Source organism: Clytia hemisphaerica, unplaced genomic scaffold, assembly GCF_902728285.1.
Source record: "Clytia hemisphaerica strain Z4C2 unplaced genomic scaffold, Clytia hemisphaerica genome assembly, whole genome shotgun sequence".
Classification (NCBI taxonomy): Eukaryota; Metazoa; Cnidaria; class Hydrozoa; order Leptothecata; family Clytiidae; genus Clytia; species Clytia hemisphaerica.
In genome coordinates, this window is record NW_027103888.1 from 314495 (window position 1) to 336619 (window position 22125).

The 22125-nt window shown below is 35.1% G+C and overlaps 2 protein-coding genes across 3 annotated transcripts; one reads left to right on the forward strand and one right to left on the reverse strand.

The window, feature by feature from the left end:
- The first annotated feature begins 7005 nt into the window (after positions 1-7005).
- LOC136808530 (polymerase delta-interacting protein 2-like) lies at positions 7006-12993 on the forward strand. Of its 2 annotated transcripts, none has more exons than XM_067065059.1 (10): positions 7006-7181; positions 7681-7741; positions 8290-8390; positions 8718-8832; positions 9336-9447; positions 10290-10397; positions 10882-11018; positions 11213-11239; positions 11709-11914; positions 12662-12993. In XM_067065059.1, exons 1-10 carry the CDS (start codon positions 7069-7071, stop codon positions 12759-12761), a joined length of 1080 nt encoding a protein of 359 aa, XP_066921160.1. In that variant the 5' UTR covers positions 7006-7068; the 3' UTR covers positions 12762-12993. The 2 variants fall into 2 exon arrangements, with proteins under 2 accessions (XP_066921160.1, XP_066921161.1); XM_067065060.1 differs by having other exon boundaries at positions 9381-9447.
- A 4695-nt stretch (positions 12994-17688) lies between these two features.
- On the reverse strand, positions 17689-21739 carry LOC136808531 (protein phosphatase 1H-like). Its single transcript, XM_067065061.1, has 3 exons — positions 21217-21739; positions 20613-20882; positions 17689-19397 (listed from the first exon to the last, which is right to left on the reverse strand). Exons 1-3 carry the CDS (start codon positions 21695-21697, stop codon positions 18442-18444), a joined length of 1707 nt encoding a protein of 568 aa, XP_066921162.1. The 5' UTR covers positions 21698-21739; the 3' UTR covers positions 17689-18441.
- Between the last annotated feature and the right edge of the window lie 386 nt (positions 21740-22125).

Below are 22125 nucleotides of genomic sequence, written 5' to 3' on the forward strand. Positions count from 1 at the left end.
AATACAGGATCGAAAAGCCGTGCTTGGATTTAGTTGGAAAATATGCAAAACATATAATGCAAGTTTACCGTCAACTGCTCTATAAACTAGGGACGATTGGTCAAAACATGGGACTGTTGATATCTGCGTTATAACTAAAACGTGAAACGGGTGGAAACGATATGGAAACAGGGGAATCGCCCTGGAAACGGGGAGAATCGACAGGGAAACTGGTGGAAACGACATGGAAACGGGTAGAAACGATTGGAAACGGGTAAGCGACCAACAGTGAACAAAGCTTCTGTTGTATCATTAGTCGGTTCCCGTCGTCGCAAATGCCGGTTTAGCAAAGCCCTTAGGATGATAAAGATGGTATTGTTGATGCTCTCAAACTTTATTTTTAAGGGGAATTCGAGTAAGTTTTCCAACCAAAATATAGACTTATCATATATCAATCGATAGGAAATTTGACACTGATTATTTTTGAGATACAAAGTTGGGTCTGAAAATTCCTTTGTCTCGAGATATATATCACTTTCGTTTTCTCAGGTTTTGCTGCAGTTGTATGCGGGTTTTCATGGAGTAAGCCAATTCTTTTAGTTATTTCTCAAGAAATATGCATTTAAACATATCAAAACTTTACGTACTCCTAGAAAAGGCATTAAGGATTGTTTACGCAAATTTTCAATAAGTTTGCACTAAAAATGTGTATCTTACAGACCAGAGTACAATTTTCCATCCGTCAGTTTTGTCTCGAAATTGGCCTTTTTCTCTGAAATGAAGGGGTGAAATGATTCTTAATAAGGTTAAGAACCACTCAATTCTTTGTAATCTCACTCATGGAAGGTACTTAGCAACGAAATAAGGGCTAAATGTGTCGGGTCAGCACTTTATAAGCATGATTTTTGGCAAAATTTGATCCCAAAAACGATAAAATTTTCAAGAAATTACTCAAAAATTTGACAAATTCTCTCATTGTATCCCAACATCAAAGAAAGTTGAACTTTCTATTCTTTAGTTTGACAAATGCAAAGAATTATGAATGCATGCAAATCGTCGTGTGTATTTTACAGACCAGAATTAAGTGATTTTTTTAAAAATTATCTTACCCAAAACCGCTTAGGCTTACTACGGGGAAACCCAAGCATGAAAACTTTAATGAGTTTAATCTGTCAAAATCCTCGATCTTTATTCATGCATGTAATGAGATTAAGAAATTTATTAAGAAATCTTGATTTTTAAAATTTTTTATTTATTTTGGACATGGATTATTGATTGGTAATGCCATTTTCCTTTCCTCTCATTAAGTTTTAAGATTTTGGAATCATCTGATCTTTGTGGCTTCGTCAGAACAATGGTGTTCGAACACCTGTGTAGTCTCATACTCTAGGGTATATCTTATCCCATGTGAAGGCGCAGTAGTGTAAAAGTATTAACTGTTGTCTAGGAGATCGGAGCAGAACTCCAACTCGGCGCTGTGTTCCACTTAATGAAAAGTAAATGTTCCTTTGCCAGGACCAACCCACACCATATGAGAGCCGTTGGGTGGACAGGAACTCTCCTGTTCAACTGCTCTAATCTACTAGTGCCTAGCAAGCTTGCAAGAAATAATAACCACCGTGTTGACGACTCTAATGATACGACTCTAGCGAGCAGACTCTTAGCCTTTTGAATCCAAAAAAAGCCTGACTTCTTGTGCATGCAAGGCTTAGTTGGTACAGTGCTCAAAACCAGACTATTTTCATCAAAATATTATGCCTTTCCTAAAAGTAGCTACACAAGTTCTGGAAACATTCTAGTTTCAGAGTTATGACAGATCAAAGTTGAGATCCGGAAAGGACCACCTAGCGGCCAAAAAAGAGTAAAAGAGCTAGACCACTCGATAGGTCATCTCATTGGACATCTGGCCAAAGAGAAGCCATTCATTGTCATTCCATGCACGTGTATTAGGTATAATATCCTACACTGTTGTGTGAATCGCGAATCTAAAATGATTACCTGTAAGGCGTAAAGCAATATGTAATGTTGTTGATTTTTTAAAGAGAAGTACTATTTTGAAATTAAAGATGACTATGCGATGATTTGAAAGTACTTTAGGCGTACAAACTTTCGCGAGCATAAACTTTTGCGAGGACGAAAAATCGCGAAATTCACGACATTTACTTTCGCGAATTTAACGGAAAAATATTTTTCGCGAGCATAAACTTTCGCGAATCAAGACGTAAAATTGAGAATTTTCACATGAAAAAATGGCTTAGAGGCACAAATACTTCTTGGGTTGGCTTGAAACATTTGTCCTTTGACTTATTAGTCTTTTAGCAGGCTAAAAAGTGCCACAAAAGTTAAATTTTATTCAAAGTTTGAAGTTTTACAGATTTTCTATTTTGTCAAGAATTTTTCGCGAGCATAAACTTTCGCGAATGGCCCTTCCTAGAATTTTTAAAGACATTTACTTTCGCGAAAAGGGCCAAAATTTGCGAAAATCGTGAAAGTTTCTGCTCGCGAAAGTTTCTACGCCTAAAGTAGTTCGACTAGCTCCAAAGGTCGTATTTTTAAGTGCTAATTCTCAAGACGGCGAAAAACGACTATAAATTGTTGATGAAATAAGCTCCAGAAAGGTGGCAATTTCAATATAAGTAGCTATTTAGCTCAAGAGTTTGTTGGCTTCCCTTACCAAAACTCAGTATACTTTAAGTATATTCTATATTGTACTGCAAGTATACTTTCAGAGGAACTAAAAGTATACTTTCAGTATATATTTTGATGTTATAGAAAGTATACTTAAAGTACTAAATTTTTGGAACAATATTCCATATACTTTAAGTATACTGCATGGAAATATACTTCAAATATACTGCAAAAAAGTATAAATAAAGTATACTTTCATACAAATTGCTAGTATTAACCACATGGCCACTCAAAACACAGTCTTCAATGAAATTTAAAAAGTTCATGCCTATAAAGCTTATGAATTTGAAGAAATTTTAAAACCAAACTCTATTAATCTGGTAACATTGAAAGTAAAGTAACTGTCAGTAACATTGAAAGTAAATAATCTTAAAAGCTCTTAAGCAGATAAAGAAAATCCATATCCACTCACATCAGGTTTAACTTAAAACTACCTAACTCATCATGCTGCCACAGACTAGTATAATCACAAACAAGATTCATTACATTCACATAGTGCACCATTAGCGGTCCATTAGTTTTGAATAATATACAGGTAATCTATATACTTACATAAGCAAGGTCGCTGTACATCATCCATTAAAACCTTTGCTATTTGTTAGCAAACACTTCATCTTCAAATTTATAAATGTTTAAAATTTCAACTGTTCAAAAAATGGTAAAACAAAGTTCTCTCACAACACCTCACACACATTAATGTTCTGATGTTATGAGAGAATTTTTTCATGTGTTTCAAAGTTTTTATGAAATTCACTTCTTTTTAGAAAAATCTTTCATGCATGAAAATTAACAAAGGAAAAATGATTTCAAAACAAATAAGAACTTTCCCTCTCCAAGGGCAGTATACTTAAAGTATACTTTTTGATTTAATGCACCCAATTATTTTTCTTTTTATCTTTTTTTTCAACAACAAGTACAGTAAAGTATAAAAACAGTATACTTTTCTTATACTTTCTGCTTGCAGTATAAATGCAGTACAAATTTTGTTAATTTGAGTGATGCTTTGATTTTGATAAGTATACTTAGAGTATACTTTAATCCTTAAATTTGAGCAAAAGTATGAATGCAGTATACTTTCTATATACTTAAAGTATACTTTTCTAGTCAATGTTTTGGTAAGGGTTTTTACATTATGGTTTCAAATTCGATCAGAAACTTCTTTAGAAGCATTTTTTAGTTAAAAGCCCTCCAGTATGTCGTTCTTTAACAGATCGCAACTGGTTGTGACTAGTTTAAAACATTGAATTAAACCCTATCAGGCGTTTCTATGCTATTGAAAGGAGGCTTCAGAATAAGCTGGACGATACCATTCATACATGCGTGGGCCACTCTAGATGCCAAAAATATACTTCAAAAGGGAGTGAAATTAATCTCTCTGATCGATGGAAGTCTCTCGATCTAAACGAGACCCCCGATCGAAGAATATCACTCAACTGGTAGTTAGAAACTACCCATAGCAAATAACTGATGAAACGAATATAAAGCGATGTATATTGGACCCTCATGCACCCTTAATTGCAACAGTACCCAGCGTAGTCCCAAGTGGGTTCTCAAATATAGCCCGCAGGCTTTCAATATAATAGTATAGGCTTAGCGGCTAAAGCCGGCTTTTCACACACCACTTTATTTGCCTACATAAAATCTTCAAAACATGTAAGCGAAATTCAAGCAAGAATCGTCCAAAAACTGCAAACAGTTCACGTATTTTTAAAAATCGAAGTAGTAGTTGCATTCACGCTAGATTTTACTGAAGTTTGCTGAATTTTGAGATTCTGAGCCCGCTAAATCTTGTTACACGCATTAATAAAGATCGATGAATTATGCTGGATGTTTACGCTGTGATTCTCTTGACTATTTTTTTCAGGAGGCCTATTCTCTTTAGGGAAGGCCTATGCTCTATGCTCATCAAACTCGTAAAATTCGTAAAAAGCTCGGGTTTCCCGTAGTAAGCCTAAGCGTTTTAGGGTAAGGCAATTCTTAAAAACTTTGTTTATGTTGAGATACAATGAGAGAATTTGTCAAATTTTTGGAGTAATTCCTTGAAAATTTTATTGTTTTTGGGATCAAATCTTGCCAAAAATCATGCTTTTAAAGTGCTGACCCGACACATTTAGCCCTTATTTCGTTGCTAAGTACCTTCCCTGAGTGAGATTACGAAGAATTGAGTGGTTCTTAACCTTATTAAGAATCAAAACTAGGCCAATTTCGAGACAAAACTGGCGGATGGAAAATTGTACTCTGGTCTGTAAAATACACATTTTTAGTGCAAACTTATTGAAAATTTGCGTAAATAATCCTTAATGCCTTTTCTAGGAGTACATAAAGTTTTGATATGTTTAAATGCATATTTCTTGAGAAATAACTAAAAGAATTGGCTTACTCCATGAAAACCCGCATACAACTGCAGCAAAACCTGAGAAAACGAAAGTGATTTATATCTCAAGACAAAGGAATTTTCAGACCAAACTTTGTATCTCAAAAATAATCAGTGTCAAATTTCCGATCGATTGATATATGATAAGTCTATATTTTGGTTGGAAAAATTTTCAGTTTTGCCTACGGGGGTCCAATAACCAAAAATCCGCCATTATGGATACCCAGATGAGAAGAGAAGTCCAGGTGGCCCAGAAGCTTAAAATCTTCTTATTACCATAAGGAACAAGAAAAACCCCAAGAAAGTTAGTCCACCAAATGGATAAGATACTTCCCGGCTCGTACCTGTCTATACCCTTGATAAGTTCTATTGATTAACTAAAAATTGATTCACTTGAAAACTACAGGAGATTCCAAGAGCAATTTTTTGTTGTCAATTCTACACCCTTTTAGGGGCATGATATCAAAAATTTGCCCTGATCTTAGGGTGCCCTACGAAGTGACACAGTCGACTACCTCGGCTGCTGGTTTAAAGTACCAGTTGCGCTTCTTTGATTGTTGATTCAATTTCTAAAAATTAGAATAGAATAGAATGTCAGAAGCTCGACCCCTTGCTCGATAAAAAAAGCCCTCAGTTTTAAGCCATTTTTGTAAACGCTGTCAGATCACCAAAAATCTTGAGTTTAACTTCAAGTAGAATAAAGCTTAAAAATGTACTATGTAATACGTTGGAAAAATTTAAAGTCAATATTTTTATTTTGTCTTAAAATTATTCAAGTTATATAATTTTTGACAAGAAACACTAAGAATTGGCTAAAGATTTGAAGCAAATTAAACCCTGAGAGAAAGCTAAAGAATTTTGCATAAAGAAGAAGATCCTTATTCATATTGTCAGACTATGAGCTCACTCAGGCAAATTGGGTTCATGGACATAGTGTTGATAAGGGACTCTTTTTTAAGGCTCTAAAATTATTTGAATAGGTTGCAAGTTCATCAACTTTTGACAGTTATAAAGGTTACAGAAAATGTCAGGTTTGCATCTGACAGGGTCAAAAGTTTTAGGGTTTAATAAAGTTTCATTTATTTAAAGTTTTGCGTCAAGTCAGTGTCTGACAATACTAAAAGGCTCTATCGTCTTCATATTACTGCTAGAAGAAACACTAACTGTTAGACTTTTGGCCCCTTTCTAAAGATCTATAAACTGGTTAAACCTGTATTTCAATCTTGTTTTTGTTTGAAGGAGCGTTCTGACAGACCTCTTTGTTGTCAATGTTTATGCTATAAAGAAATTTGAACCCTTTCATGACAATGTGATGATGCACATACACTTTTAGAGTAAGTAGGTTGGTCTATCAGATTTGTTTATTTTTAAGAGACTTTTTGTCACATGACTCTTTGACTGATCCCCCACTTACGTTAGAAACCAACGTACCATCTTTTGTTTCTGAATGTCCTTGTTATTTTTGTTTACTTTTCCATCTAACATCAATATACTTTTACCTCATGTCAAATGTACTATTTTTTAAATCAATTGGGTCCATTGTGTTGTTGTTGTTTTTTGAATTAGTATTCACGTTCTGAGGTCTATCAGCCAGTATAAGGAGTGGGCTGGTAAGGGGTATGACAGTTTGAGATAAAGAATAATCTTTTTAATTTATAGATGTTCTTTTTTAAAGTTATATGGATTTTTTAGTTTCAAACCTCTCAAAGGAATTCCTGGGTAAAGGCCAGAAATTTTTTCTTGGCCGAGACTGGCAACAAAATAACTTTTGTTAGTGCACAGGATTATAACACAAAAGTTTCCAGCCCTTTGCTTTGAGTGCAAATTTTGAAAAATAGCCCAGCTTAAGGTTTATTTTGTTGATCCATTTTGCAAAAAGTGCAGATTCATTTCAAATGAGTGGGCAATTAGTGACTAAATGACCCGAGACACACAGTTACATTTCTATTTATTGTATATTTTAGGAGAAAAGAGATAAAGTAAAAATCATAAACAATTCACTCAAATCACCATCTTCAATTACAACCATGAATCTAACAATTGCTTGGTGGACTGGTAAACGCATAGGTGTATTGTTGGCTCGACCATCAGTCCTGTCCATGAAGAATCAGTATGTCTGCAAGAGGAACCAGAGTACAATGTAAGCCATGTTCTTTTTCAGAATATGTTTCAGGGTTCCCACTGGTCAGGGAAAACCTGGAAATTGTACTATTTTTTGTAAAAGTCAGGGCAAACCTGGAAAAGTCAGGGAATATTTTATTATGTCTTTCCAAGTCAGGGAAAAGTCAGGGAATTCTGTTTTATAAATGCTTAAAATCAAAAGACTTCTATCAAATAGTCTCTTATTTTCCAAAATTTTCTGTGTCGGACCCTGCTTTCGTCAGGGAGAAATACCACTTTTTTTAGTAAAAAGTCAGGGAAAATAATGTTTTTCACATTGGATTGACACAGATGTGGAGCAAGGTTGGTCAAAAAGAGGAAAAGGAAAAAATATTTTTGCTTATTATATCAGCATAATATAATAATAGGCAGACACTGTCCTGGTGTGATATGAAATATGTGTCTAATATGAAACGGGAACACTTATGTAAAAATATAAACCTTTAAGTGTAATAAGTTCGTAACAATTATTGTTTCAGGTTAGCTGAAGTTGGCAGATTTGAAACTCCAAAAGTCCAAGGAAAATATGAAGCAGGCCAGGTAATTATTCTAAATTGACAGACTTGGTTAGCACTGGTGAAGGAAGTCTAAAATCCGAATCTGAGAAAATTCAACAAAAGAAATACTGCAAAATACTATTTGAAACAGTTTGAAAATGTTCACATCCAAAAGATAGAATTGTTATACATGTTTTTTTTATAAGCAAGTGTCTGCCCCTTGGTCTGGCTCGTGTATGCTTTTAAGTTCTCAAAGTATCCAGGCATAGTTTATGCTTATTATAAGCAATGGAATGTCGCTAGCCGTGGAATGTCTATTTTTTACTTGACCTCTACCAAACCTTTTTAAGCAGATAAAAAATGGTAACTTGAAAAATATTTCAGGCTGACATATGTATGGGAATCCTGCAAATCTGAGCCTTCATATGCTTATAAGCGTTATGCTTATAAAAAACACGTATTTTGCATATCTACAAAATAATGAAAATGGAAGGATTATGATTAACTAATGCACAATAAAGTGCTAATAGGGGTTCTTTATACAAACACAGTACAATTTTTCATTCTCCTATTTTTTCATTCCACCTACAGTTGTTCCTACATCGTGTGTTTGGGTATAGAGGTGTCATCTTGTACCCATGGATCGCCAAATTCTATGATCTTGATTCCATTACCGATGGCAAAGACAAACCGTAAGTAGTTTCAAACTTATTGGATAGAAAAGCTATGGATCGATGTGTCTACGTTCTGAAATCTTCAACTTATTTTGGCTTGGATCGCGAGTTTTACATCTGGCTACATGTTGGAGAGATCATTTCACCTATACAATGGAGATATTATTTCACTTAATCAAACACAATGGAGAATATTTTCTTCATAATTTCTTCCGAGACCTTTTTTTGATTCTGATCAACCATAATTATCAAACGTAAAATGTAGGAAAGTTTCGGACAAGAAATTTGTTTCAGCCTCATTAAGATAAGTCACAAGGCAAATCTCCATAATGTTATTTTTGGTAGGATTCTTGAAGAAACACCACAAAATGAAAAAAAGAATACTAAAGAAACTGCAATGAAGCCGTCATCTTCTACTTATTACCAAGTTCTCATTGATGAACGTGATTATCCGCACATTGTAAGTTTCTCTATTCATTTATTGTATATATTTGTATACCGGGTGCGTGAAAAAAAACGCCCCTATTTTACAATCTTTACATTTTTCTATTCAGTTGAGCTGCTTGAATTTTTTTGTGAGTTGTACATTTTATTTTCAAACATTTCTCGAAGTATATCTGAATATTTGTTGTTGGTACATTTATATAGTGTACTCTCTAACTAACGAAAGAACATTGGGGTTCCTTTAGATTTTCAACCTTATCAGTTAAAGCCAGATTTTTTGTAATAATTGCCAGATTTTTCAGATTGTTTGCTGTTTGGTTTTCCGGACTAAAAAATGTAGCCCCTGACTTTCTCCGATGTCCGCTAATTAGAGAGCTTGTTTAAAATTTATCCCAATGATTTTTTAAGCTTCATTCACTCACTGCATGACAATATAAACATAAGTATGCACAAAGTAGACTACCTCTTTGGTGAGTAGGAGGGTTCTACAAGCACGACACCAATTTCATATTTTTGCAGTGGACGACCTTCCCATCTTACAATTTCCGTTTTTATCATCCGCAGAGGGCACAATCGGAGGCTGTTACATTTTTGGGCAACCCAGAGGATACCACACTGTATGCTGTACCCGGTAAAGGCTCGTTAATTTATTAAGGGTTTCTAAATTTGATGAATTTGAATTGAATTTAAGATTTTGATGGATCCATCTTTTCAATTAAAAGATTTTCTATAACAACCTTATCCTTTGTTGGACCTACCTGGAGGTCCTATAAATTAACCTTTGTCCGTTCGTCTGTCCGTCTGTCCGTCTGTTACCAGCTTTTCTCGAGATTGGCTCATTATTTTTTTCTGATTTTTGGAACAAAGCTGCAAAATAGTAATGTCCAAAATGTGACGGAGCCACATTTTTTCCGGCCGAAAATACCAGAAACATTTTTTTTGGCATTCTCTCGAGATTTTATCATTAGTTTTTCCGATTTTTTGCACAAAGATATGACCGAGTCCTAATTTTGAGAAAAATTATTTTCCAAAAATGTTGGAAATATACTGGAAATTGCCGTTTTTGTAGATTTTCATTGGACTTTTTCTAATAATCGTCAATACTGATTTTTGCAACCGGAACTTTCGATTTCTTTTTTCCCTACTCCCCTTCCCTCTCCCCCCATCAACAATCAATGGTGAAATTTGATGCGTTATGCATTTTGGCTAAGCGCTATATTTTCTGACTGATTGTTGAATTTTTCTCCTCATTGCTATCTAACTTTCATCGTCAGCTAGGTCCAATCAGCATCTAGCCTGTTTTGAACAAAACAAAAAAAAGTAGCAGTCGAGTAGTCGCTCGATGACAAAAGATTTACACAAAGATATAAATTGAATTTATATTCAATTATATAGCCAGGTTTTTTATTCTTTAACGACTGGTGCTATTAATAAAAGAGTGAAATCCAATGATCTGGTGTTGTCTTTTTTTAGGTTTGGATTATGTGAATCACACGGATATTTTACCGTACATATCAAGTTCTGAGCAACCTATCGAACATGATCTGTTCAAGAAATTCCTTCTCCCTAACCAAGACCAAGGTAAAGTAACTCATATTAATATTATTCAGACATTCACCAAATGTTCATAATAACTCGGTGTCTGACAGTAGCTTGGTGGGTCGACCAAAATTGGGGCAAACTGGGGAGACAATTTTAAAAGATTTTGATTTTCGCGCCCCCTATTAAAAGTAAACATCTTTGAAAAAATAACGCCAGAGAAACGAGCACGAAATTTTTTGGGTATTTCTGTCCTTTTGATCGAAAACTACCAATTCTAAGAGGTAAAAAAGCAAAGGGGCGTCAAAATTAGTAATCAGAGGCATATTTTTGCGCCCTTTTTATTTCGGCGCCCCCCCCCCCCCCCCAAAAAAAAAATCGGCCGCTCGGGTGGCACTGCCCCCTGTCCCCTGCCACCACGCTACTGGTGTCTGCTTCGGTTACCTCCATATCTTGAGTATCACCACATCTCTCGTAAACTTTTCTGGAATTATTTATCAATTATTCAATATTCTTCGTTCTACAGTACCGGCTTTCACTGCAAGCCCATCATTGCGCACATGGCATCAAAAGAACCACAAGTGGCTTGAATTGTCCGAAGTGATCCGTGAAACTACGGACAACATCCGTGTCACTGCTATTCCTTTTTACATGGGCTCCAGGGTAGGTGCTTTTATACAACATATCATAAACGTCAAAAGCTGAAGAAAAACAGAAAATCCAAAAAAGCCATTTCCTTGAGCATTAACGTAATTTCGAAAATGCTTTTTACAATAGTAGGGTACTAAGGGTTCAGTCAGTAAGGCCTTCTAACCGAGGGTTTTTTAATTACCTTCAGTATTTTCGTTTCTTTTTAGATGGTTCACGGCGCCAAAAGCTACTGGGTAAGAAGAATCTAGTGAAATTTGTTCTATATAATCTCTTTTAACGGGATCCGTTGAATTGTATCCACCCGTCGGACGGGATGTCGGACGGATAAAATGCATTGAATTTTGTATCAGTGCATATAAGAATTCCGTAGGGAATTTCCCTTCTGTCCACTATTCTCTAAGTTTGAACCACAAGTGATTTTGTGGTTTAGAGATGCTGAGGTATGCAGAGCTGACGAGTCCTAATAAGGACGAAATGCATATGCTGTTCTGCCACCCAAATCTCCTGAAAGAAGGTAGTTGGACAGAAATTCTTATTTCTTCACATATATAATTGGTTTATAATTTATCGTTGTTTATGATTGGCATGATTAGCAAGATCAGTTTTTTATTGCAACCAAAGAGGAAAAAAGGGTAAAATTCACCGAGATACCAATAACATGTATCCATAAATGATTGATAGCTTTTTCCTTTCTTTTTTCAGTGGCGATATTCCATCCGCTTAGAGAACATGGGTATGGAGTCTGTACAATTGAAAGAAAGACATTGGCGAATCTTTTGTCTGTCTGGCGTATTGGATTCAGTGAAGGGGCGTGGAGTGGTGGGACAAGAACCTGTTCTCTCAACTCGGCAACCGGCATTTCAGTATAGTAGTCACGTGACGTTACCCTCACCAAGTGGACACATGTGGTAAGATACTAATACCCTTTTTTATGAAGCCCCATAATAACATCGCATTGAATTTTTTCCAACGTTATTAAAGTTTAAAAGGTCAAAAGTAAGAAAATATACAATTTAGGACTTGCTTTTTTGATTTTGATACCTGGATTATTTTGATAACAGGGATGTTCAATGTCATCTTGATCTTCTCTAAGTATATTATATTCCGTATAAAAAACACTGGTCTAGAAGCTTATTGTTTTAACTTTTTGTTAGCTTTTCCCTTGGTTGTTTGGTTATTAGACAAAAGATGAAAATCGATTTGCTCAGTTTTTGATCACGTTACCAAGTACTCCTCTTGGGATTGTTTTAAGATTAAATCACATGATCAAAAAGTGAGCATAACAAACTAATTTCTCAACACAAGTTCAAGTAAGAAACAATGGAAAGAAAAAAGGCTTTCGGACCGGGTGTTCTTATACGGACTACGGAGTATATAACAGCGTATCTTACTGTCTACCCTAACCCCTTTCTTGTGCGATCTACTTTAATGGGATAAACTTTCGCGGGGATTAAATTTCGCGGTTGGGCCTATCCACGAAATTCAAATATTTTGCGGGGACTTAATTTCGCGGATTTTCGCGGATGACACCCAAATCCGCGAAATCCGCGAAATTTAATCCCCGCGAAAGTTTATCCCATTAAAGTATAAGAATGATTGTAACATATCCATGCTGTGGGGCCATGCTTATCGAATAATCCATTATTTATTCATAGGGGTACGTATCGTTTGGAGCGTCCTGACGGACGAGTGTTCGACGTCCGTATTCCGTCATTCCCGTTGGAAAGTAAAGAAGACGATCCAATAACTACGTGATCGGAACGATTCCTTTCGTCAGCCTTAGTGGTGGTTTAGAGGAGTAGATGCATTCGGGGAAAGAACGAAGTGTGTGTAAAACCTCTACTCGTTGAGATAGTCCCGAGAAATTATCCTTTACGCGATTCTAACCAAGCGTCGATGAAAGTAGAATAGACCTTATCGGAGTTTTATATTTTTTCGAAAAAAAGCGATGTATTATGGGATTGTTTCGGGGGTATTGCAATAGAAATGTCTTTTAGAAAAAATCAATCATCTTTTTTAGAAAAATCAAAAACTCCGATAAGATCTATTAGAAAGTTTAAAACGCTTAGTTTTTTCAAAAACTATCGGTAATATTATTTTGGTGGTGGAAGTGTGACAGTTAAACAATATGATTTATTGTCGAATAGCTTAGAGTTGCTATTGTTTTTGTACGGTGGAAATGGACGTGTTGAATAATGAACTAAGCTTACATAAACGGACACTTCAATCGAATTAATTTCGGCGATCTCGAGGTACCTAAGGCACTCCACATAAAAAAAACATTTACGTTATCACGTTGCGACCGTGCAAGAGGTTCCGCCCCTTAACGTAAACGTTTTTTAGTTTTTTTTTCAAAGCATTTTGATATAGACAATGGGATGGGGCATGGTCAGATGCACTTACTGAAAAATATAAAAATTTTGAGAAAAACCTAATTTTTTAGCCAATTTTCATGATTTTGATGACGTCACAGAAATAAGAATTTGAATAACTTCTAGTAGGAGAAAGCTTTTGCCCTCAAAAAAAATTCAAGATTTTTTGCTTACGTCAGCATATTTCAGCAAAAACGGTTTTTTTGAAAGTTTTGCTGACGTCAGTAAATTTTTTTTTCGTAGATCGCTTCCTTTCGTCGATTTACACCGTTGGTGAAAATTTGAAGTCAAAAGTCATACTTAAAGTTATTCAAGATTTTCTTTCTATGACATCATCGAAATGGAGAAAAATGAAGTTTTCTCGAAATTTTTCAATTATGGAGCAAGTGGGACCATCTGACCATGCCCCATCTCATTTTTTTTATCGAAACACTTCGAAAAACCTAAAAACATTTACGTTAATGCGTGGTGCCTCATGCGGCCATTGGGGAGTGCCTTAAGTACCCCGAGGAGATTTAATTTCGAATTTTTTTGAATATATGCCATTTTCGCGAAAATAAGCTATGGCTGACTCGACTCGAGGAATCAGATTTTTGCGTAAAGTACACTGAAAATTCAATATTTTGGGCGTTTTCAAGGCCTTTTTTAGCCTGGTTAACCAAGCCAGTTTTTACAAGGCTAAGATACGGCTAGGCCTTTTTAAACTAATGCAAGTTTTTTGGTACCAATTCTGATATACAGTAGAGCTTTCGTAGTGCTTATTACACTCGTTCTAATTAAAGGTAAGTCATTTCTAGGTTATATGGTCTGTACCATTGAGTTTAAAGCCCGAAGGGCTAGAGTAGAATCTCTAAACTTTCCCAGGCAAGAAAAGTGAAGCCACTTATTTCCCATCCAGAACGCGCCGCAATCATGACGACGGATTGTGACGACGGTTCCTTTGTTCTTTGTTCCTTGATTTTTTATCTAGCCATAGATTTTAGTTGCAATCCGGCGTTTGTGTAAGGGAAATAAATGGTTTCATTTCCCATTAATTTGTAAATTTTGCGTTGGTATATAACAAATTTTTCATGTACAGTATGTGGCCCCCAAAACGGCGATCAAATTTAAAATTTCTCTCAAATCTAGAGGAAAAAAGGTTTTACAAAGATTTTTGCTGCATGAAAAACTTTAACATCTCTACTTCATTTTCCAGAAGTTCTTTTTCAAAATTTTCAATTTTAACAATATTTTTCAATCGCTTAAAGATAGGTAGCTTTTTTCTAATGGCCCCCAAAACGGAGGTTTGCAATTTTAGCGATTTCTCGAGATATCTTTAAGATATGAATACAAAACTTTGACCATAGTTTGGAAATTTGATTTAAAGGGTTTTGGGCATAAATTTGTTTGATAAAATTTTTACAGTATACCCCTGGTTGTCAAAATACAGGTTTGGGGCCCCCAAAACGGAGGTGGAGTTAAAATCAAATTATTAATCCCAGTGGTAATAGGGGGAAAAACTATGAACATATTTGTGTTTCCCCTTAAATTTACGACCCGATGGATGTAAAATTTATGATTTTAATGAAATATTTCAAGATTTTCGATATTGCAAAGTCCAAACTGAAAATTTAGAAATTTTCAAAATGATCATTTTGATTTAACAACGTCTTAATCAAGTTTCTGAAAACAAATCTCTTTTGAAAATAGTTCCATTCATGTATGGAATAAGCTGTAAAAATTTTAGAAAGAAAGCTTAACTGAAACTGAAAATATTAAGCTTTAAAGATATTTTTCTTCTATATTTTGCAAAAAAATGAGAGAATTTGCCGTTTTTGCTGATTCAGCGAAAAAAATTATATATAATGTTAATTTTTTGTTATAAACTATTAACTCAAGGTGATAGGAATGGAATTCCAATATTTTTTGCTGTTTCTCATATTTAGAACTTTCGGTTTTATCAATGCTGATTCTAGGGTCCCAAAATACTGGTTGACCTTCAAGATGCTATATCTTTTACCCAGCCTCTAAAGTCACAGATGTATCTGCATTTTCTGAACGGCATTAGGTGTAGAAAGGTTCCTATACCCCGTTTTCATAACTTATTTTCAATATCCAAGGAGCTAGAGTGAGTTATATGCAATTTTTATCTAATTTTGGTGTTAAAATATTTCCTTTAGACGCAAATATGTTATTTTGAATCTGTCTCAAACCAGCAAAAACATGCTCATTTTTAAGTATAACCATCTTTCTCTCAAAATAAACAAAAATCGTTTAATTCTGATAAATCTACAAGTCAGAATCTTCATTTTAATGACGACCTCCGTTTTGGGGGCCGTCTCCGTTTTGGGGGCCATATACTGTACAGATAATATAGATCCATCATGTATATATCTTTCAATTAGATAACTTGTATCAAGTTTTTGTGTCTTTTTCATTATTTTGTAAATGTAAATAGTAAACTTCTTACATAAAAAGAAAGAAGGTGAACTTCGAAAGTACAGCAATGTTTTCATTCTACGAACCCGTTTCTATTAGCCCATGAGCTACAATCTTTCAAGAAATATATTGAGAATTCCGGTTATTTTGACGTTTTTCGAGATTTAAAGTTCGGGCGAAAAAGCCGATTTTGGGCTATCTCTTTAATTTAATCGAATATTTCAATTTGAGACGGGTAGGCAGACTTCCAGGCTAGATTCGGAGCCTTACTGGACCATTTTTGAACTTTTGGATCCTCAGATCCTAAGGTCCTCCTAAGTCTTAAGTCTAGCGTTAAAACTCAGAGTTAAAACTCTACCCTTTGAACCTACTTTAGAGCACTTACAAATCGATTGTGGTTTCAACACACCCCGGTGGATTTCCCTTTTGTCTCAAATATTTCTTGAAGGATTGTAGACACTTTTTGGTGCTCACTGGACGGAAGAAGCCTCGCTTTGATTTTCGGACTAAAATTTTAAACTTTCTTAGGGGTTTATTCATTTTTGCTTGGTTTTCCTTAGGAAATGAAATTACCATGTCATCTTTAAAATAGTATATCTCGGTCAATAATGTTCAAAAATGCACCAAATTTTCAGGAATTACTTCTAATATACTAATTTTTTTTTAAGCTGAAAAAAAAATTGAAAAAAATTTTCTAGGGGGTTTGTACCGGAGAAAATTACCGAAAAAACCGGAATTTTAGCCGTTTTTTGCATTTTTTGGACTTATTTCCTTAGTTAATTATCACATTTCATCTCTAAACAGTGTCATTTGGGTTTCTTTACATAAATATATTAGAAATATGAGAAAAATGGCAGGTTTGGGTCCGACTGGGGGTGTCCGGACCAAAAAACCGGCGAAAACCTTCCGGAAAATGGCCATTTTTGACCCCTTTTAGTCGTACTTTCAAATTTAATCCCTGAAATACGAATAATGTGAGTTGTGTGAAAGCGTTTATCCATAATGATCTGTAAGGAAAAGGTAAAGCAATGGTTTTGGACCATTTCAGGTGGTTTCCGGACCAAAAAAAGCGAAAAAACCCGGAAAGTTCTCTCTATTTCACCCATCAAATTTCAAATTTCTAATTCCCCCCCATACCTCAAAAAATTGGGCAAAATCAGAATCTCCCCCAGGACACTTATAAGTGGAGAAGTTTACGAAAAGACAAGATTGAATGGATGATAATGAGCGAAATGATTAGAATTTTCTTTTTAATAAAATCAATTGCTACTACTTGATTACAACAATATAGTATTATTTTCTTCGAAATATTGATACGACTTGCAAAATCTACTAAGAATAAGCTACTTTTCAGGTAAGTAAGATATTGAAATCGTGATTACTTAACTTTAGTAATGTGAAAAAGATTTTCAACTGAATGAAAACAACTTTTAAAATAAATAACTTTTCATTTGTTTCCGTCAAAAAAAGAAGTCGTATTCCCAATTCATTCACTTAGGCGAGACCAATTTGATTAGTTGTTTTACGGGTAACGAAATAGAAATAGAAATAAAATTGATTTTGGTAGTACATTTGTATTTTCATTGCAGACTGCCAAATTTTCAAGATTTTGGTAGTTTTTCCAAGGTTTTGAGAGTTTTATGTTGAATTTTTCATTTTATCCATGAATTCGAGCTTTTTGTGTCTGTTTATTTTCTATTTCGCATTTTTGTAAAAATGTAATAGTTTTTGCTGCCTTTTTAGGAGATTTTATAGGTGAAATTCAACTTTTATTTTCATTTTTTCACCGACCGACCGACCCTCTTTTTTGGGTAGCTTGGCCCGTAAAACAACAAATTAAATTGGTATCGCTTTATTGACATCTTCCCAAACCTAGCATTCTAATCTAGGGTAGGGTGTTATCTTATGAAAATCTTTTTCATACTAAATATTGCTTGTCAATAAATCACTTATCTAATTATATAAATCAAAATAGAATTATCAATTAATAGAATAAATTAGGTTTTTTATAAAATTTTTGCTCGAGACTAAGATGTATAAAAATAATAAACCCCTATCCAACCTTCCATGGCCAAAGTCTCAGGCGAAAATTTTCATATACACCCCTGTCTCACAGCCCCGGTGGAACTTCTTCCCTCATGGGGATGAAAATGTCTTTCGAAAACCTATTGTTCTCTGGTAAAAAATTACATTGGGGATAATTTTAGAGTACAATTTTTTCTATATAATTATAAATGGGGATGAAATCAAAGTCAATTGACTCCAGTGGGGCTGAAAATGGAGGGTATTTCTCCCACCGGGGACGGAACTCTGGCCAAATTTTCTAGTGGGGCTTGAGTCTCAGCGGGTCTGTGGCACAGGGAGGGATGTTCCTATAGAAAGGTGGGCTGATTCAAGAAAAACTATTGACAATTCTATATACAATGACCGACGATGAAGTTCAACAAAACCCAAACATGCAATAAAAAATTGGAACCAAAAAGTTGGGAAATATCAATATTTTCAAATTATTACAATAATAATTCGACTGAACAATGAACTATCCAAAACCCCAAAATAAAAAATCTTTGTGTGGTGTCAAAATAAAAAAATAAAAAAATTTACTCCTTTCTGTTAAACTTCTCAAATGATGTAAAAAATATATTTTAGTTTTGCATTGCCTTTTCTTGAGGTCCCTCATCTAGGCTCTCATTGGCTCTTTTCCTTTGATTTTCCAGACCTCTCAATTCAACAGTTTTACTTACGTCATCATAACCTTTCGTGACGTCATCGAGTTCCGCTTCCGTGAGTCTATCCCCGATCACCGATAAAGGGTTGTGCGGGATATTACAATATTCTTCACCCGCGAGGATAACGGAACTACCGGGCCGTGTACTCCGAACAACCAAATCTAAAGTCCGTTTCCATTCTTTTAAGGGGATCACAAAAACAGAAACATCATCGTACGTAGCAGGCGCGTTATCGATCGTTCGCCACCCGCGTTCACTCAAAACGCCCCTCGATTCGTCAACAAGTGCTTGGGCGGCAACTAGGTATTTCCGATTCTCCTCTAATGAATGTTTCTTCAAAGTTGTGTTAACAAGTTCCCCGACGTTTTCATTTGTTAAGCGTTCCCATAATCCATCAGTAGCCATCACTAAGACATCTTCGTCACTAAAAGTCTCGTTTTCTAAATCATACACAAATACTTCTGGTGAAGACAACATGAACGGTTTAATTTTCAACCCATCCATATACGGTACCTCCAAATCATGATCACCGAAACCGCGCGTTGTCCCAATGGTATCCAACAAACGGGCGCGTTTTCCTTCACCACAAATAACCTGAGGCTTGAGATCATTTTTATCCACCACTTTGAACGACCACCCATCCATCAAGTGGTTCCGGTACAATTGGCGAGTTCCGAGATCCTTTTTCCGACATCTGTGTTGAAATTGTAAAGGTGTGTATTCACCACGAACCAAATCGGGATTATAACAAGTCACCGTTTGAATCCGTTTCCGTTCCGATTCGGGAGTGTGGTCACGTGACATTGCAACTGGATTATTATCGCGATAAAGAACAGCACGACTGTCTCCAGCACCAGCCACGTACAGTTTACCTATATTAAAAGTATCATTAAGATAAACAGTAAATTTGCAACAACAAAGGGTTCGCATGATAGGAATAACCTAAAAGAAACCCAAAACCAAGGAAGATGGAACCGATTCGACAAAATCCAGTTAGGGACTATCTTCAAGCAAACCTCAAGCAAGTTGCCTGTTCCTAACTGACAAAAATTTCACCCACGAAACAAAAAACTATGCGCAGGTCTAAATGGGAACTATTTGAAGATTTTGAGTTATGAAGGTGTCACGAAATCATCCTGTACATATTCTTTGCACTATTTCTTAGAAAAAATGGCTAATCGTGGGTGAAAATGACGTCACACGGAATTATATACTTATAATTTTTTTTGAATTTTGAAAGATCATTCGGTAATAAAAATAACTTAAGAAAAAAGAATCAGCAATTCTCAAAAATTTTCTTTTTAAACTTGAGAAATTCTTTTTTGTAAAACCTTTGACTAAGCAAATTCTTTTTCTTGTAAAATGTTATGCTCATAAAGTTTTTTTTTGAGAACTAAAAAAAATAAAATTTAAAATTACTTAATAAACTATACAATTTCCTTTTTATAAGCAACTCCAATCTTCAGGTTAGCCATGGGGCTGCCTATCATTCTTGCTCATCTTCCGAAAATATTCCTCTGATATTACTGTAAACCATATTTATGCTTTTTGGGCCAAGGGTTATCTGTCGTTTACCATGGTTAGATTATCTAAAAAGCTTTTACTTTACAGGATAGGGAAAAAAGTGGGCAAATCCGGGCCCTCGAGCCTTAGCAACCTGTTTCCTAATAAAATTGTGTACCTTGAGAGAAGAAATCTTGGTGGGAATTCAATTTGGTGGGTTTGGCGGATGGCCGAAAAAATTTTTGCTGAGGAAATTTAATTTGGCAGTTGAAGGAAGCCAAAAAACAATAATGTAAATCTGCCCCAATCTTTCCAGCGCGAAACATTTTTGAAAAATGTGAAAATTTCAACATTACCTTTGAAATCGAAAACTTCAAACTGGCATAAAAGCTTGTAACTTAAGAGTTAGTTAACTGTTTTGGTACTATTAGAAAGGTATTTTTATACACTGTCAAAAAGTATTCTGTTTATGCCTTTTAAAATAAAGTGGTTAGGAGTTATAGCTTTAGGTCTGGGACTTAAGATATTGACTAATTTTGAACGAGTATATACATCCCTTGGGTATGAAGGGTTAAGGTGCTTACCTTTGATAATTACGCATACTACCACGGTACAACCACCTTGAACATGAAAGTCAAATCTCTCTTGTCTCAATTCATCATCAAACGTATGAAAAGCTTCCTCCAGAGCACCAATAATCAATTTATCAGCATCAATATCCATAATAAGGCCCATAGTAAAATATTTTCGCTCTATTTCATCTTGTGGCATGACTAACATGTTGGAGATTTGCGTTAATCTCTCTTTGACATGGAAATGTAACCTGTTCTGAGCAAACAAAGCTGCATCGTAACCTAAGTGAAGTAATATATAAAGGAGAACAAATTCGATATATCCTCAGATTTTCGAGCAATAGTAGTAAAAATGATCAAAATTAAGTCTATTTTGCGTTGGGATCATCTACTTTACAATCAGTTTCGGAAGACAAAATTCAAGTAAAGTAAAAACTAAATCTTTTTAAAATGTCTTTACTGTTCATTTTTTTCCTTCGATCCTTTCCAAGTATATTAATCCACCCACTTTAATAAGAATCATCTTGCTTCCATAGGGGAAAGTTTGAATCAATTAGTATATAAAATCAGTAGAGAGAGTGATACAAGCAAAAAAACAGTAAATAAATATTTTTACCAGCATGTCCATCAAAGACTGCAAAATAAACACATGGTAATTGACACTGCTCTTTAGTCCATCCTTCCTCTCGCATATTTTGTGGTACTGTGATGACAAAAGAACAAAAAGTAGCTTGATCCTCATTTGTCTGTGGTGTTTTGCCTGCATTGATGACCTCAGCATATCCTGCATTCATAATGAGTGGTCTTTTAGGTAGAATAACTGGTCTGATCTCATGATCGCTTGAAGCTATTGTTGCTTCTTCATCCAATTCCAGGAAATTTGGTCTTGCATAAGTGTATTTACGTGGTAGTGAGTACCGTGTGTAAGCTACAATGCTAGGGTGCTGTTGCTGTGCATCAAGAAGATAAGAGAAAGCACGACTTGTTAATTTCTTGAACGAACTAAAGTTTGAAGTCATAGTGCCAGTGCTTGTGCTTTCTTGCTTAGATCTTGACGATTTGGTCTTTCTCTTTGGAAAACAATGGTTTTTGAGCATTAGAAATGTATTTTTATTACTTCCATGATGTTTTTTTGTTAACTAAAAAGGGAAAAAAAACAAGGTTCATGAAGGAACACTTTTTCCCTTTGAAAAAAATAAGAAAATATTTTAAAAGTGTGTTGGTACATGTTTTGACGTTTTCAGGTTTCTATTTCCTTCATCCAAATGCAAGTAATGGGTTGTTCCAATCCATACAGGGTGTAGAAGAACCCTTTCAAGCCAAAAAAATAAGAATCGCTTAAGAGAACGAAGGTCTTTTGAATAACTAAGTAGCACATTTAAAAAAAATATAAAAATATCATATAATTGATTTGTCTTTTACAACACAGTAGTTGTAAGCTAGGGGCAAGATAATTTATCCTGTTTGTACTGGCTGAGGGAAAGTAATGGATGGTTGAGTAATTTGTTTTTACAATAAACAATCC

Excerpts from the sequence above, each read along its gene's own strand:
- LOC136808530 (XM_067065059.1), top strand. The coding sequence starts at position 7,069 with ATGAATCTAACAATTGCTTGGTGGACTGGTAAACGCATAGGTGTATTG. Across the intron at positions 7,742-8,289 it reads GAAAATATGAAGCAGGCCAG|TTGTTCCTACATCGTGTGTT; the intron begins GTAATTATTCTA and ends TTCCACCTACAG. Across the intron at positions 8,833-9,335 it reads AACGTGATTATCCGCACATT|TGGACGACCTTCCCATCTTA; the intron begins GTAAGTTTCTCT and ends ATATTTTTGCAG.
- LOC136808531 (XM_067065061.1), bottom strand. The coding sequence starts at position 21,697 with ATGCTCAAAAACCATTGTTTTCCAAAGAGAAAGACCAAATCGTCAAGA. Across the intron at positions 20,883-21,216 it reads AGTCTTTGATGGACATGCTG|GTTACGATGCAGCTTTGTTT; the intron begins GTAAAAATATTT and ends TACTTCACTTAG. Across the intron at positions 19,398-20,612 it reads AGTATGCGTAATTATCAAAG|GTAAACTGTACGTGGCTGGT; the intron begins GTAAGCACCTTA and ends CTTTTAATATAG.